The sequence below is a fragment of the Grammomys surdaster genome, unplaced genomic scaffold, assembly GCF_004785775.1.
Source record: "Grammomys surdaster isolate TR1022 unplaced genomic scaffold, NIH_TR_1.0 213, whole genome shotgun sequence".
Taxonomy (NCBI): Eukaryota; Metazoa; Chordata; class Mammalia; order Rodentia; family Muridae; genus Grammomys; species Grammomys surdaster.
The window spans coordinates 1,737,923-1,754,575 of NW_021604658.1; the positions used below are offsets into that span (position 1 = coordinate 1,737,923).

The window sequence follows — 16,653 nt, forward strand, 5'->3', positions numbered from 1 at the left end:
AGAGAGAGAGAGAGAGAGAGAGAGAGAGAGAGAGAGAGAGAGAGAGAACACATAAAGTTGAGAGAAAGAGACCTGTTGTAGGAAGTCTTGAGGAGCTTGAAAGAGGGGAGTTTGTGTGTGGGGGAATATGATCAAAATACATTGTATACATCTATAAAATTAACAATGAATAAAATACTAAATATGTTTTACACAATTAGAAAATTGGTATCTTGTTATGTAGTAAAAAATCAGTAATCATTTTCAGTGCCTACATAATCATTTATATAAAGAATACATCATACTTGTTTAACCATACTTCTAATATGGAATAAACACATTTCTAATTATTTACTATTTAAAAAAAATGCTACATAGCGAACAGAATACTATTTCCCAAGGAAATTCCTAGATGGGAAATCACTGAAATAAAAACTATAACGTAAGTGAGTAATACCCCAATTGTGTACCACACTCTGGCAGGAAACACATTTAGTAAGAGCCCAGATTAGTCATGCTTTCATTCCCCAATAAGACGAGATATCTCAATAGCTTCAGAGTTCCTACTGTGTTGTATCACTGAAAGTGGAAGAGGGTGAGAATAACAGGTTATATGTAGGCTCTTCCTGTAAGTGATGTACTCCAGAGCCTCTCAGATTGCACAACAGACTTGTTAAAAAGGGGAAGAGATACAGATGGCCAAATAATGTATCTTTGATAGGGACCTTATCAGGTTAATGTCCTGTTATAATTTGTGAAGACAGAGACTTATAAATCTGAAATGCCTTGTTATAGGGAGCCCAACCTAAATATCTATTCACATTTTCTTTAGCTTTTAGCCTAGTATCTTTCTTCCACTGCCCCTGTTTTGAGATAAGATTTTATGTGACACTGGCTGGCCTTGAACTTGCTGAGTATTTAATCCAGGCTTTGAATTCCTGATCTTCCTGCTTCAATCTCTTGAGTGCTAGGATTATAGGGGTATACTACCTTGCCCAGCTGAGCATAGTGACCTTTCTGTTTGTTTGGCAAGAGTCCATGGTATGCCAGGCAATGCTGGTACATTCCTTTAATCCCAGCACTCAGGAGGCAGAAGCAGGTGAATCTCTGAGATCAAAGCTAGTCTGGTCTACAGAGAGAGTTCCAGGACAGCCAGGGCCACACAGTGAAACACTGTCTCTATGTACATACACACAGCCAGGGCCACACAAAAAAACCCTGCTTCAAAAAACAAAAACAAACAAACAAAAAACCCCAAAAGATAAAAAGATATTGATATTCAAAATTATTTATGTGTTCTGTGCATTTCTCTACGTGAGTATCTGTGCAGAGGCCATAAGAGAGCATTGGATCCACTGAAGTTGGGGCTACAAAGGGGTTGTAAACCATCTGATGTGTGTGCTGAAACTGAACCCAGGTTCTCTGTGAGTGCTGCAAATATTCTTAACTGCTGAGTCATCTCTCTGCCTCTGAAACTTCCTTTTAAAATCTTAATTTTTTAAAAAAAGATTTGTTTACATGAAATGGTTTGGTTGGCATGTGGAGCTGTATACTGTGTGGATGCAGTGCCCTTGGAAGCCAGAAGAGTGTACTGGACCCTCTGGAACAGGAGTTGCAAACTCCTGCTATTAGTTGGCATATGGTACTGGAAACCAAACCCAGGTCTTCTCCAAGAGTAGAAGTGTTCCTAACTGTTGAGCCATTTCTTAAGCACCACGTATAAACTTCTTTTTTTTTTTTGGTTTTTCTGGTTCTGAGACAGGGTTTCTCTGTGTAGCCTTGGCTGTCCTGGAACTCACTCTGTAGACCAGGCTGGCCTCGAACTCAGAAATCCACCTGCCTCTGCCTCCCAAGTGCTGTGATTAAAGGCGTGTGCCACCACTGCCCGGCACCTATAAACTTCTTCTTCTTCTTTTTTTTTTTTAAAGAATGTTCTTTGTTTTTTTAATGGCAAACCTTTTCTATTTTAATTTTTATTTATTTATTATATGTAAGTACACTGTAGCTGTCTTCACACACCCCACAATAGGGCATCAGGTATCATTACAGATGGTTGTTAGCCACCATGTGGTTGCTGGGATTTGAACTCATGACCTCTGGAAGAGCAGTCAGTGCTCTTAACCACTGAGCCATCTCACCAGCCCACGTATAAACTTCTTAATTACAGTTTTGTCCCAAGTTTTGTTATTAATATTTCTGAAATTTAATACCCTAATACAACTGACTCTAGAAGTTGGAGGTGGGGGGCCGGGAGTCAAGCAAACATGTCAGTATATCAAGTACCACAGAGAATGTAATTAGCTATATTTATGACTTTAGTTTGTTATAATACAGTTAAACTGGGGAACATTTCCCATATAAAACCCAACACCTTATTATGGCCACCCCCAGCACTCACTCTTTCCTGAGATGTTTGATAGCGGAGGTGAAGGGCTGTAGGGTCCCAATCCACAGCAATACAGGCATTTCCAATGAAAGCTCTGTCTTCTCCACAATCGATTTTACAGCCTCTGCAAAATCTAAAAGGGAAAAGCATTCACAGAGGAATAAATAATAAGGAATTAAAATGTTTTTAATTAGAAATACTCTCAGCTTCATATTTGTCAAATTCTAGCTTCAGAATCTGATAGATATAGTAACATAATTTAAGATTTTCAAGAATCATGTTCATAATGTTAAGTCTTTGGTTTTATAAAGCACTTAACAGCTGTTAATATATAGAAAGATATGAGTTTCATGGCAAGTAAAATGATACAGAAACTAGCTGGTATAAACTGAGTTGATATAAACTGAGTTGAAAGAAACTATAAATTCATTTCTATAATGCTGTAAGATGAGTGATTTAATGCTTATCTCCTCTAAGATAACCCTTAAGTAAATATATATACAAATCTATGGAGGCAGGTACAAGGACAAGACACAGTCACGGCTCTAATGGCTACTACCCTTCGTTTGTTGTTATATCTATTACAGCTTTCTAAAAGCTGACTTTAGTACTATCAGGTACTATCCTTACGGTAATAGCAATGACCCATCAAAGACTTGTAAAACCTCAGGAAAGATTGCCAGTCAGATTACAGATTATGTTCTATTGGCTCAGAAAGAATATTTGAACTAATCATAGACATGTGTACATGACTGAAGCCACAATGCTCAGGAGACTGAGCACTGGAGTCTGAGATCCAACACTAATGAGACTCTATTTAAAAAGGAAGGAAGGAAGGAAGGAAGGAAGGAAGGAAGGAAGGAAGGAAGGAAAGAAAGAAAAGAAAGAAAGAGAAAGAAGGAAAGAAGGAAGAAAAAAGGAAGGAAGGAAGGGAGGGAGAAAACAAAACAAAGTTTAGAATAAAAATGCTTATTATGGGTTATGAATTTGGGATGGAATATAATCTGTAAAATTACTTGCCTGAAAAACAAATTTGTACTCTGGATTTCACAAAGAAGAGATGGAAAATTCTCACATTTATATCAAGCTTCTTATTATTCATGATTACATTATAAATTCAAGGTATCTTATTAAAAAGTATTATGCTTGAAATTGACTCTATGAGACGGGTTTTACAGGTGACTTTACCTATACCATGGACACCAGGCACAGGAGTTTCCATCTTTCTGCACAACTCGGAGAGTGAATGGATACTGATAGCCCATGCTGTCATCACTGGAAGAAAGATGGAAACTCCTGTGCCTGGTGTCCATGGTATAGGTAAAGTCACCTGTAAAACCCGTCTCATAGAGTCAATTTCAAGCATAATACTTTTTAATAAGATACCTTGAATTTATAATGTAATCATGAATAATAAGAAGCTTGATATAAATGTGAGCTCTTTCCATCTCTTTCTCTCCTATTTTGTTTTGTTTTTCAAGCTTCTCTATCTCCTGAGTGTCTGCTACAGGAGCTCTTTCTGGATAACCCAAATGACTACTGATGGACCTTACTGTCCACTAGCACATTCAAAGCAAATGAGCAGCAAATCAAGGCATCCAAGCATCCAAAGATAGGAATAAAATCATGATCATGGAGCATCCTAACAGAAGACGAAGAAGATATTAAGCTAAGATAACCCAATTCCTCCTGCTACAGTTGGATACTCAGCAGTAGGGATTATACCCAGGCTACTGTGCCTGCTAGGTTGGCACCAGATCACTGAGCTATATCTTTAGGTCTCCTTTCATCTTTATCTGGAGATACAGTCTTATACTAAGTTGCCCAGGCTAGCTTCAAATTCACTCCAGCAGAGGAAGGTCTTAAGACTGCTATCCTATTGCCTCAGCCTGGGGAGCAGCTGGAGTCATGGGAATGAGCCACAAGGCTTAGCTTCATATGAGATGTTCAAATTCCTTTAATGAACCATATATTAAAGGCCTAGTTCCCAGGCTGTGGCACTACTGAACAGCAGAGGAACCTTTAGGAGTCTGGGCCTAGAGGAACAAATTGGGTCACACATCCTGAAGTGGATATTGGGATCTTGGTCCTTTTTTAATCCTGTTTCTTGGCCATACTGAAGTAAGCAGGTTGTTCAACTGCATACTCTCCATCAAGATATACCACAGGAGGTGCAAAGCATCAAGGCCACTGGTCATAGACTAAGATTAACTCAGAAATATGAGCCAAAATGAACCTTCCCTTTAAACTCTGGTTAGGACAGGTATTTGTAGTTAAAGCCCTTCAACTCCCCCAGATCCTGTGTCTCCGTTTCTCTATATTTTCTTACAGATACTTTTGAAGAGTAAAGCTATTCAGGTGTATGGTGGCACATGCCTTTAATTTAAGCCCAGTACTTGAGGGGCAGAGTCAGGCAGATGCTCTGCCAAATAATTTCGAAATGTTCAGCCAGTTTCCTATATAACCAAAATTCCTCCTGAAAATTCCCAACCCTTGAAAACTCCCAGTCTTGCAGTTTTAGTGTTAATATAAACACTACCTTCTCCTGTGTTTGATGCTATGTTCTCAAATTCCACTTTAGGGAGATAATCCTGTCTGACAAAAAATGAAGCTTGTATAATTCAACTAAAATTTTTTGGGTTGGTGGTCTTTACTCTTGTTCAGTGGGAATAACACAGGGGGCAGTGTTCAACCTTTTTCTTATTCAGTCTCTCTGACTTTGAACAACTGGTCATTTTCTTTTGGTTATCCATTTATTCCTTTTGATTGTTTGCTTATTTTGAGACAGGATTTCTTTATGTAGTCTCAGCTCTCCTGAAACTAGCTATACAGACTAGGCTGGCCTTGAACTCACAGATCCTTCTGCTTCTGCCTTTTGAATGTTGGAATTAAAGGTGTTCAACCATTTAGTCTTGAATGATCAGACATTACTGGATGCTTCCTTTTCCTTCCTCTCTTAACTTTTAATGTTAAAATGCACCACGAATTATGTCTTGGACATTTTTCTATCTAACATTTACGCTCTTAAGTGACAGTCCCTCATCTTAGAGCTTTATATATCTACTTGTTGGTGACATCTGTATCTCCAGTAAAAGACATTTAAATTCACTTCCCACATGTATAACAGCTATCTTGAATTTCATCTGATTCCTGTCCTTACTAAAACATGCCCTTTCTTGAGTTCCTCATTTCACAAAAGAACATGATCACTTACAAACCATTGCTCATGCTAGAAAGCTATCCTTTTCCTCAAAAATCCATACCCAGTTCAGTAGCAAATCGAGGAAAAAGTCCTCACCCAGAAGTCCCTTAATTCAAATTTGAATCCTACCCAAATGCCACTCCTACTAAAACCACAAATACATTAACTAATTTGCTTATGAACTATTCACAGGCTGAAGACACACCTTAACCTTGTATCCTAATATCAAAAGACTCTCCATTATAAGGAACATAACTTTTCTTAACTCTGTTATTACAGAAGCTAATTTTTCATTGCCGCAATAGCAAGAAAAAAGAAAAAAGAAAAAAAAAAGCTGCAATTCAACCTTGATAGATGACACCAAGTCTCAATGATTACTCAAAGTGAATATTGATCTCATAGAATGGTAGTAGAAAGAGTACAAAGAAAGCAGAAAGAGGTTCACTATCTGCTAGGTTTATGATACTTCCTGTTGAAAGATACAGTGTGGACACATCCCAACTGGATCATGTTATGGCACAAGTCTTTTTCAGAGTTCATATCTAGATATGTCACTCCCATTCTACATTTCAGAAGGATTGAGATGATTTAAATTTCCTGGTGAATTCACACTTTTGACTTTTACAACAAGAGAAGATAATGATATTACTTGAGGCATTACAGGAGGAATTTAGGTGAGAGTAAAGAATGAAAAAAAATCATTCGATACTAGAAGGGTTAGTTGATAAATAAAATAGGTCTTTTTTTTTTATCACAACATATTCATAAAAGTTACACTTAGTATTTAGAAATCACAGGATTTAGATTATCCCCAGAACCTACCAATCCTGCGCATGATTGCTAGCTTCTTGAGGTGGGAGCGGACTGGCCAATCGAGATACTTGAATCCAAACTGCATCATAGAGATCTTTTTTCCGGGTATGCACAGTACATGGAACAATCAGTGGCATTCCAAAGAGGCTGGGGCGATTCTTCTGAGATGACAGGAAATACAGTTCTGTCCTCATCTATATGTACAAACAAGAGAAGAGAGCTGACAAGACAGGCTGCCAATTAACAGATATTTATACCCATTTTCTCCCCCTTATACCTTCAAGACAGGATTTCTCCATGTGTAGACCTGGCTCTCCTGGAATTCATTCTTTAGACCAGGCTGGCCTTGAACTTACCGAAATCCATTTGCCTCTGCCTCTGCCTACCAAGTACCAAGATTAAAGGTATGACACCATTACTAGTAGAGAAAATTATTTAAAGTGGAGACCCATTGAAAGGTTGAGGTACTGCTCATTTCAGAGTTACCTACTAAACTAGGATTGCAGACAAATCTCACACACAATGAATCCTATGTAAAGACTACGCACACTTGCATAGCTCATTCTTTTTAAATAATTAATACTTGGTATTTCTCTGGAAAGAATAACAGGGTGGCTCTCTTGCTCCCTTGATCTCTTGCCTGAAGGTCCTTCTCTGCCCCTTGCCTCTCCCCCCTTCCCTTCCTTCCCCCTCTCTCCACATGGTCATGGCCTCTCTCTCTCTGCTACCCTCCTGGTTCCCCTCCCCATGCCCTGAATAAACTCTATTCTATGCTAAGAGAGAGAGAGAGAGAGAGAGAGAGAGAGAGAGAGAGAGAGAGAGAATATATACCAGGGTGGCACTGACCAAAATAATCACCAGGAAGGGAGGATACTGTAGAAAGACGCTGTGGGGGGAAAAAAAAGCCCAACTATCCAAAACTCTCAAGATTGGTCTTCTGTTGATCTAGAGCATTTTGTAAAAGACTTCCTAGTACAGACCCAACTGTACTTAGCTGTCAATCAATTTTGTTTCTAATTTGTCTTTTGCTATTATATTTCTGTTCACTTAATATAGATCTGCTCTACTACTTAAACTATTTTATGCACGAATATATGTGTGAGTCTGTGCACATTTGTGTGTGGGCACATACAGGTGGAAGCATCAGGTATCCTCTCCTGAACCTCTTGTGCTTTCTTGTCCAGCTGGAAGCCAGCAAGTCCCAGATTCTCCTGCTTCTGCCACTACTCTCCTTTGTCCCCAGAGGTGGGGACACAGCTGTATGTAGGACACTTAGCTGTCATGTGTGTGCTGTGACCCAAACTCTGGTCCCATGGTTGTGCAACAAGCACTCCCAACTGCTGACCCATCTCACCAGCCCTATTTACTTATTGTTGACACAGGGTCTCAAGTAGGGCCAGGCTGGCTTTCAACTTAATATGTAGCCGAAGATAGCCTTGAACTCCAGATCTTCCTGTCTCCACCTCTTAAATGAAGGGATTATAAGTGTGTTAATTCTCAAGTATTTTATTTTGCCACTATTAATTTAAACTTAGTTAAAAATACATAATTTTAATCAAGATTTTATTTCAAGTTGAGCCTGGTAGTAGCTTATACTTATAACCTCAGCACTCAGAAGACTGAGGCTGAAGAGTTTCATGGGCTTGAAAATAGGTTCTTTTTGATTTTTTACATTCGATCGCACTGATTTGTCCCATTTCACACTAATATCACATTGTCTTACATGTCAGCTTATAAAATAAATTGCAATTTGGTAGCTTTCCTTGTTTTACCCTTTAAGAGTATCTTGTTTATTCTTTAAAAATTTGTGTTTTATGTACTTGAGTGTCTGTATATATGTGGACCACATGTGTGCCTGGTCCCCAAGAAGGCCAAAAAGGGCAGTGGATCCCAGGGAGATAGAGTTACAGTTACTTGTGAGTAGCCCACAAGCTAGGAACTGAACCTAAGGCCTTTGCAAGGGCAGCAAGTATTCTTCACTGCTGAGCCATCCCTCTAGTTTCTCTTGGTGCTTGGTTTATGAAGTCATACATACACAAGAATGCACACAAATGGGGGAGCCAACACCCTCTTTGGGCACCACATCCACGTGGAGTGAAGATATACAAATAGGCAAAACACATAAACCAAAATGGAAAAAAGTATAAGAAAAAAACATACACACATTTAGCATTTTTTATTAGAATTGTTCATCAAGTTTCTGAATAAGTTTGCAGAGAACTAATATCTTCAAACATTTTCATTTAATGCAAGAACCTGATCTATTATTTTAAATTTAATTATGTGTGCATGAGTGTGTGTGGGTGTGCCATGGTATATGCACAGAGGTTAAAGAACAACTCTGTAGAGTTGGATCACTCATACTTAATTACTTGATTTATTTTGAAGTGTGTGTGCACACATGTACCACATATGTACAGACACCTACAGAGGCCAGAAGTGTCAGATCCCTGAAGCTGGAGCTACAGGCAGTTGGTACACATTCATGGCCTGGCATGAGTACTGGGAATTGAACTCATATCTTCCAGAAGAGCAATATACACTCTTATCTTAAGCCATCTCTCTAGTTCCCCACTTTTACAACTTTAAATTTTTTATCTATATGTATCTATGTGAGTTTGTGCACATAAGAGATTAGGTGTCCTTTGGAGTTCAGAATAGGGCATAGGATACCTTGGTGTTGAAGTTACAGGTGCTTGTGAGTCACCTGACATGGGTGCTGGGAAATAAACTCAGGTCATCTGCAGGAGCAATATATACTCTTAACAAGCATGTCATTTCTCCAGCCCTCTCTTTTCACCTTTTTTTTTTTTTAAAGATTCACTTATTTATATGAGTACACTGTAGCTGTCTTCAGAAACACCAGAAGAAGACACCTGATCCCATTACAGATGGCTGTGACCTACCATGTGGTTGCTGGGAATTGAACTCAGGACCTCTGGAAGAGTTGTCAGTGCTCTTAACCACTGAACCATCTTTCTAGCCCTTCCCTTTTCACTTTTATGTGGTCTTGAGGTGGTTCTTAGGTCACTTGGCAAGCATCTTTACTCACTGAACCATCTCTCTGACACTACCACTTTAAGTTGCTTAACATTTCTTTGTATTTATTTGTTTGTTTGTTTGGGTATCTTGTCTACATACATGAATGTGTACCACAAGTGGACCTAGTGCCTATGGAGGCAAGAACAGGGCATCAGATCTCTTGGGATTGGAGTTGCAGACAGTTGTGGACCACCATGTGTATGATATGAGTCAAACTCAGGTCTTCTCTAAGAGCAGACATGGCTCTTAACTGCTGAGCCATTTCTCCAGCCATCCCCCCCTTTTTTAAAAAAGATTTATTTATTATATATGAATACACTGTAGCTGTCTTCAGACATACCAGAAGAGGGCATTGGATCTCATTACAGATGGTTGTGAGCCACCATGTGGTTGCTGGGATTTGAACTCAGGACCTCTGGAAGTGCAGTCAGTGCTCTTAACCACTGAGCCATCTCTCCAGCCCCCCTTTGTTTTTAAAAATGTAAAAATACTGTGTTATGGGAATTTTGCCTGCATATATGTCTGGACACCATGTTTGTGCCTGGTACCCAAAGAGGCCAGAAGATGAGGCTAAATACCCTAGACCCAGAAGGTTGTGGATAGTCATGTGGTGTTGGGAATTAAACCTGCATCTTCTGGAAGAATAGCAGGTGGTCTTTAACTAATGAGCAATTTTTCCAGCACCAATATTTTAGTTTTCTATTATTCTATTTCTATTATTGTTTTCTATATAGATGCTTCCTGTGTGATTTGTAAAGTTTATTTGTATTGTAATAGAGTTTTAGATACATAATTTAAAAAATATAGCTAAAGTATTTATAGAGATAAATGGTGCTTATCTGCTACCAAGATCTCTTTATGTCTAAATTCTATAATTGGTAAATTCAATCTTACTTGGCAAAGAGTTTTTACATATGTAATTATAAGTCCTTCACACACACACCCTCGCCAAATTCTTTCATCCACCCCGCATCGCTCTCCCTTCTCTTCCCTCCCCCCCACCCCCCAGGGTTCCTCTGTGTAGCCTTAGCTGTCCTGGAACTCATTCTGTAGACAAGGCTGGCTTCAAACTCGTAGAGATCTGCTTGTCTCTACCTCCTAAATGCTGGGATTAAAGATGTGCGCCACCACTGCCTAGCTCATTTGTTTTTTGAAAAAGAATTAGTTTATATTATTTGTATATATGTGTGTGTCTCTGTGAATATGCCACATATGTTCAGGTACCTGTAGAGGACACTAGATACCCTGCAGCTGGACTTACAGAAGGTTGTGAGCCACTGACATGAGTGTTAGGTACCAAATACTTTTTAACTGCTGAGTCATCTCTCCAGCCCCAAGTTAAAGGCCTTACAATTAGATCAAATGATAAGGAAATCAAGTGGCAAGTATCTTTGTAAGAGAAAGACAGAGGCAGAAAGGAAAGTTCAGATGAACAGGTAGGAAATGCAGTTACACAGCCACAAGCTAAGGGATGCTCAGAAATAGAAAGTAGAGGAGCCAAGGGAGAGTCTGCTCGAGTCTTTGGAGGGAGCCATCTCTTGGTACCTTGATTTCAGACTTCTGTTTTCTAGACTGTAAAGGAATTTCTGTTAAATCATACTTTCTTTTAATTTGTTGTATAACTCCTTGGACAGTAAAACAGTAAATCATTTATAATTTCATTTCTCTTGTTATGTAATTAAAGAATTAATGTACTTGTGTTTTTTTAAACACACTAATTTTGTTTCTTCACAAAGCTCATTTCCTTTCTCTTCCTTCCTAATTTCCCTTTAAACATTTTAAAAATATGTAATTTATTTTTATTTTCTGCTCATTGTTTTTTGTGCCTGCATATATGTCCGTGTGAGGATATCTGCCAGAAGCCCACTGCTGTTACAGGCAGGTGTGAGCTACCACGTGGGTGTTGAGAATTGAACAATGGTCAAGCAGCCAATGCTCTTAAGCGCTGAGTCATCTCTCCAGCCTCAATTTTTGCTTTTTGTTTTGTTTTGTTTTGTTTTAAAAACAGAGTGTTGGGCTGGAGAGATGGCTCAGCAGTTAAGAGCACTGACTGCTCTTCCAGGGGTCCTGAGTTCAATTCCTAGCAAACACATGGTGGCTCACAACCATCTGTAATGGGATCTGATGCCCTCTTCTGGTGTGTCTGAAGAGAGTAATGGTATATTCATCTACATAAAATAAATAAATAAATCTTTAAAAAATAAAACAAACACCAGAGTTTTACTATATATGCCAAGGCTGGCTGGAACTCAAGGTCATCTTGTTTCAGCAACTTAAGGTATGTAATGACTTTTATTTCCTTCTTATGAGCAGGGTAGTATATTTTAGCCAATATAATAAATAAGGATGCAATTAGTTCTTTTCCCTCCCCACTTTTTGGTGGTAGGCAGATACTCTACTACTAAACAATACCCCCTAGCCAAAGAGTCAATTATAAGCAGTGGCAGGGGGTAACTAACACTCTTAAAAATTACCTAGCAACCCAACTCTATCTTTTTGAGACAGGGTCTCACTATATAGCTATGGCTGGCCTGAAACTTGCTGTGTACACCAGGCTGGCCTCAAAGTTAAGAGAGATTCACCTGCCTCTGCCTGAGTGCTGGATTAAATATGTACATCACTCTAACTCTTTTGTTTCATAAGATGCTGATATCAAAGCCTAAAGGGTTCAACCGACTACCCAGTAGCAGAATTAGAGATACAGTATGGTTTGTGCAATTACAGGCATAATTCTCTTTTTCTAAGTTGCCACTATGTCCCAATCACTTAGTTTTCAAGTCTTTTTTTCTTTTTCACACGTGTGCGCACACACATTTAGGCTTGAGGTTGATGGTGGAAACAATCTTTGTTTCTCTTACACCTGTTCATGGAAGCAGGTTCTTTTTTTTCCTTTGAGACAAGGTTTCTCTGTGTAGCTCTGTGTAGCTCTCTGGGAAGCCAAATTCTAACTTGTCCTCATGGTTGTCTAGCAAGTACTGTAACCACTAAGACATCTCACCAACCTCTCGTCCCCCTCCATACAAAAGATTTATTTTTGTTTTATGTGTATGGGTGTTTTTCTCGCATGTATGTTTGTGCAGCACATGCATGCAGTGCCCATGGAGGCCTAGAAGACGGTATTGGATCCCCTGGAACTAGAGTTACAGTAAATCATGAGCTGCAATGTGGATATTAGAATTCAAACGTGGAGCCGGGCAGTGGTGGCACACGCCTTTAATCCCAGCACTTGGGAGGCAGAGGCAGGTGGATTTCTGTAGGCCAGCCTGGTCTACAGAATGAGTTCCAGGACAGCCAGGGCTACACAAAGAAACTCTGTCTCGAAAAACCAAAAAAAAAAAAAAAAAAAAAGAGAGAAAGAAAGAAAGAAAGAAAGAAAGAAAGAAAGAAAGAAAGAGAGAGAATTCAAACGTGGATTTTCTAGAAGAGCAGTCAGTGCTCTTAATTAACAGTTTTTTAATTTAAAAAAATTAAAAATTAGCCTTCAATGGAAGGAGTTAGTTTAGCAAGGGAGGAATCAAAAAAAAAAAAAACTTATCAAAGAACATTCTTGTGTCCTCCAAAAAACACACAATGGTAATAATAAAACGTTTTCCAAAGGGACTCACATTTACATGGCAGAGATGTATAAGCCTATACATGTGCAACACACATTTTAGGAAAAGCATTAGTTGTGTGCACTGGCTATCCAGCACTCTCTTAGTTTTGGTATGTTTGAAGTACAGTCTTCATATTTAGCTCGGATTAACCTGGAACTTGCTATGGAACCCAGCCTGGCCTCCAACTCATGATTCTCCTGTCTCAGTCTTTCCATTGTTAGGACTGCAGGTGGGCATCACCTCTCGCCCAGCATTCTGCTGCTTCTTAACATTTAGTAAGAAGTGTCATTTCCTATAACAGCAATCACATATGATATGGATAGCATATATGATATAATGAGAGTATGTTCAAGAAACACTTGAAAGAGAGAAAATAACTGTATATCACCAACGATAGTTGACATGACCAACAATAGTAAGTTGTGCAATATTTAACTAACCATTTTTCGGTGGACTGCAATGATGTAGCCTGTAAAGGGGTCATCAGGAAGAGGTGGCATATGACCATTCACTATTCCATTTGTGACATTCTTCTCAGTTCCACATGGTACAACTGTATTTGGCATTCCATTGGGGATGAATATAGGTCGAGACAGATCCCCATTGGTAGTCAGGGTGAACAGTCCATTTGTAGATGGAGAAGAGGAACAATCTATAAATTCAGAGATGTGCACAGTATAATAACCTTGTATCACTATCATCTTTGCTCTTTTCTCTAGTATTGTGAGAGTCTTGGACACTGATAGTGTTGACTCTCCTAATTCAGAACAAAGAGAATGCACAGAACAAGTAACAATTCTAAATTTATTGGCAAAATTAATTTTTATATTAAAGTTATATTTTTATAACTCATGCTTATGATTAAAGGTCAAAGAAAGAACTGTGGTAACTGTTAAGCAGAGCTCCTGCAACAATCCCATAAGTATGTGGTGCATAAACACCCCTACCATTCATCTGACCTTTCCTTTAAAACTCTCCATTTCTCTCAAAATATTCTATCTAATTTGGCTGTAAGCCAGTTGTTAACTTTTAAATGAAAATTAAGATAAAAATGCTTTACTTTACTGAATAAGGCTCAGTCTAAATAGCTACCTACATTTCAAATGCTCAGTAGCCTATGTAACTGTATTGGAGGACAGAGATGATAGTTTCCATCACTGAACAGTGATATGCTAATAGAAAACATGAAATCATCTACTGACTCACCTTCACCATCATTGTTACGTGTCTGTGAGAAGAGCTTCACTTTCTTTCTTTCTTTTTTTTTTTCCTCAAATCATAATTAATTCACACAGGGGTATAAACACAGAAAGGCAGGAAGTGGGGAGGGGAATGACACTGGAGTGTGGGTGCTCAGGGGGAATACAGATATCTTCAGAACCGGGTATCGGCTGGGTGAAGGTTCAGGGAACAAGTCACCGTGACTCTGCCTATGACTCGCTTGTCCCCATAGAGCTTCACTTTCTATGAAGTACTTTATAGTAGGAGAATCAACCTAATGATAAGCTGTCAAGAAAGAACCCCTGGGCTTAACAGTTTACACCTGTAATCTCAGCCCTTACAAGACAGGGAGGAGGATCATAAATTTGAGGATATCTTGAACTAAACAGTAAGACCATGGCAAATCTGAGATACACAGTGTAACACTGTCTCAAAAACCAAAGGCTATGTTGTTTAGCATTTCCCCTCCTAATTGAAACAGTCTTCCAAGAGGAAAGGGGAGGCCCAGAAGATCAGGCAACAAACAAAATGTCACTTGTGTGACAAAGTGGAAACTTGTAAGATTCTTCAAGGTCCTTTTGCAGCCTTATAGAAGCAGTAAATTTGGGGTAGGAGACTGAACAGCAAATTTGCTGAGTGTAGTGATTTCTCAGACTGTGGCAGCAGCCTCAAGCTCTGCAGAGAGCTTTGGGATACAGATTTCTTGAGTCTTCACTAGGGCTAGGGTGGGTGGGCTTCTTGGTGATGCAGCTGCTTTTTTGAGTCATCCCTGCTCCTCAAGTAACCCCTCACCAGTGGTTCTGTAGTAACACCAATAAAAACTTATTGGTTCACCAAATTGGACTTTGGTGCTGTCATTACTTTTGATCTGTCTTGGTTTTACTCTTTGGAGGACATGAACATGTTGCTTGCATTTTCTTAGGAAAATACTCTTTCACAACAGGTTGCTAAGAGGCACAGCATTGGCCTAGCATGTCTAAAACCTTAGGTTAGACACTTAGTACCACAATAAAAGGACAAAGTATATGAAGCCAAAAGCACTGAGTGACCAATCATATTAAAGCATGTGTAACAACTGGATGACAAATTCCTATTTAGCTAAATTTGTTGTTTACATTTTCTAGTAGTAGATTCCTTTCATACCATCTGTGCCATTTCACCATTACAAAGAGTTAAAGAGATATGGACGTTAATGGTATATATATGAGCTAAGAGCTACTTACTTAGTTCTTTAACTGTTTCTGAATTTTAGATTATCCATCAATCAAAAGGAAAATCTGAGTCAAATGGTTATTAGAATTCTTAGAAAAATCTAGTCAAAGGTTTCTTCTGGGCTAACAAATTTTTTTGAGCACAACATATATAAAAAAGATTTTAATGCTTAGACTAATGTTTACTACATTTATGTATATATGTGTGTGTATAAGCACATGCCACAGCATGCCAAAGCATGTTCAAAGAACAATTTACAGGTCTCAGTTCTCTCCTTTAGGAGTCCTAAGGTCTAAACTCAGGTCATTAGGCTTGGCTGCAAGCCTCTTTATAAGCTGAGCTATTTTGCTGGCCCTAGACCAATGTTCAACACTGTATTCATGAGAAGGAACTCTAGTTCTATCTTACCTGTTTGAATTGGACTGCAAGCTGAAACTGGAGATGCAGGAATAGGAATTTCAAATGCACACAAAAATCCACTCACTGAGAGTCGAACTTTTTGGTTGTCCTGAGGAAAGTTCTACAGAAAGAAAGAAAAACAAAAACAAAAAAAACAAAAATAAGCAAACAAACAAGAAAGAAGGAAAAGGTTTTAGATAAAATAGAAATATTATCACTGTGATGTACAGCAATTTTTTTGAGACAAGTTCTCATTATGTAGCTTTGGAACTCACCATGCAGACCAAGATGACCTTCAGCTCCTAGAGATCTGCCTACTTCTACTTCTGCTGGGATTAATGGTATGAACCAACACAATAGTAAAAACAATCAATCTTCTTTGGCTAACTGAAGATGAATGCTGGATAAAATAACTTACAATTCACCTCGTGCCAAAGAAAACACTTGTCCCTGTCTACAGGAAGAAAGTATGCTGTAGGTGACTGGAAGTTTTACCTTTAGCCTCAACTATCTAAACTGCAAACCCTGACAGATCTCTTTATATTTAATATTTTTTAAAAAAATCAATGGAGCCTATGTGTGATGGCTTACACCTTTAATCCCAGCAGAGAAGGGAGATCTCTTTGAGTTCAAGGCCAGGCAGGTCTACATAGTAAGACACATGCTAGGTAGGCTACATAGAGTGAGACTCTGTCTCAAAAAACCCAACAATAACAAAAATGTCAACCTGGTGAGGCTCTGTTCAGAGGACAGGAGTCTGCAATCATAGCTTCTTGGAAGGTTGAGGTAGGAAGAAGGTGAAT

The 16,653-nt window shown here is 38.8% G+C and overlaps 1 protein-coding gene across 1 annotated transcript in view; it reads right to left on the minus strand.

The window, feature by feature from the left end:
- Positions 1-16,653, minus strand: part of Usp32 (ubiquitin specific peptidase 32) — a 141,254-nt gene that overhangs the window by 11,630 nt on the left and 112,971 nt on the right. Inside the window, exons 25-29 of the mRNA XM_028772406.1 lie at positions 15,860-15,971; positions 13,459-13,670; positions 6,390-6,574; positions 3,554-3,640; positions 2,378-2,498 (exon numbers count right to left, since the gene is read on the minus strand). Coding sequence (XP_028628239.1) covers positions 2,378-2,498; positions 3,554-3,640; positions 6,390-6,574; positions 13,459-13,670; positions 15,860-15,971 — 717 coding nt within the window. The remainder of the gene's footprint in view (positions 1-2,377; positions 2,499-3,553; positions 3,641-6,389; positions 6,575-13,458; positions 13,671-15,859; positions 15,972-16,653) is intronic.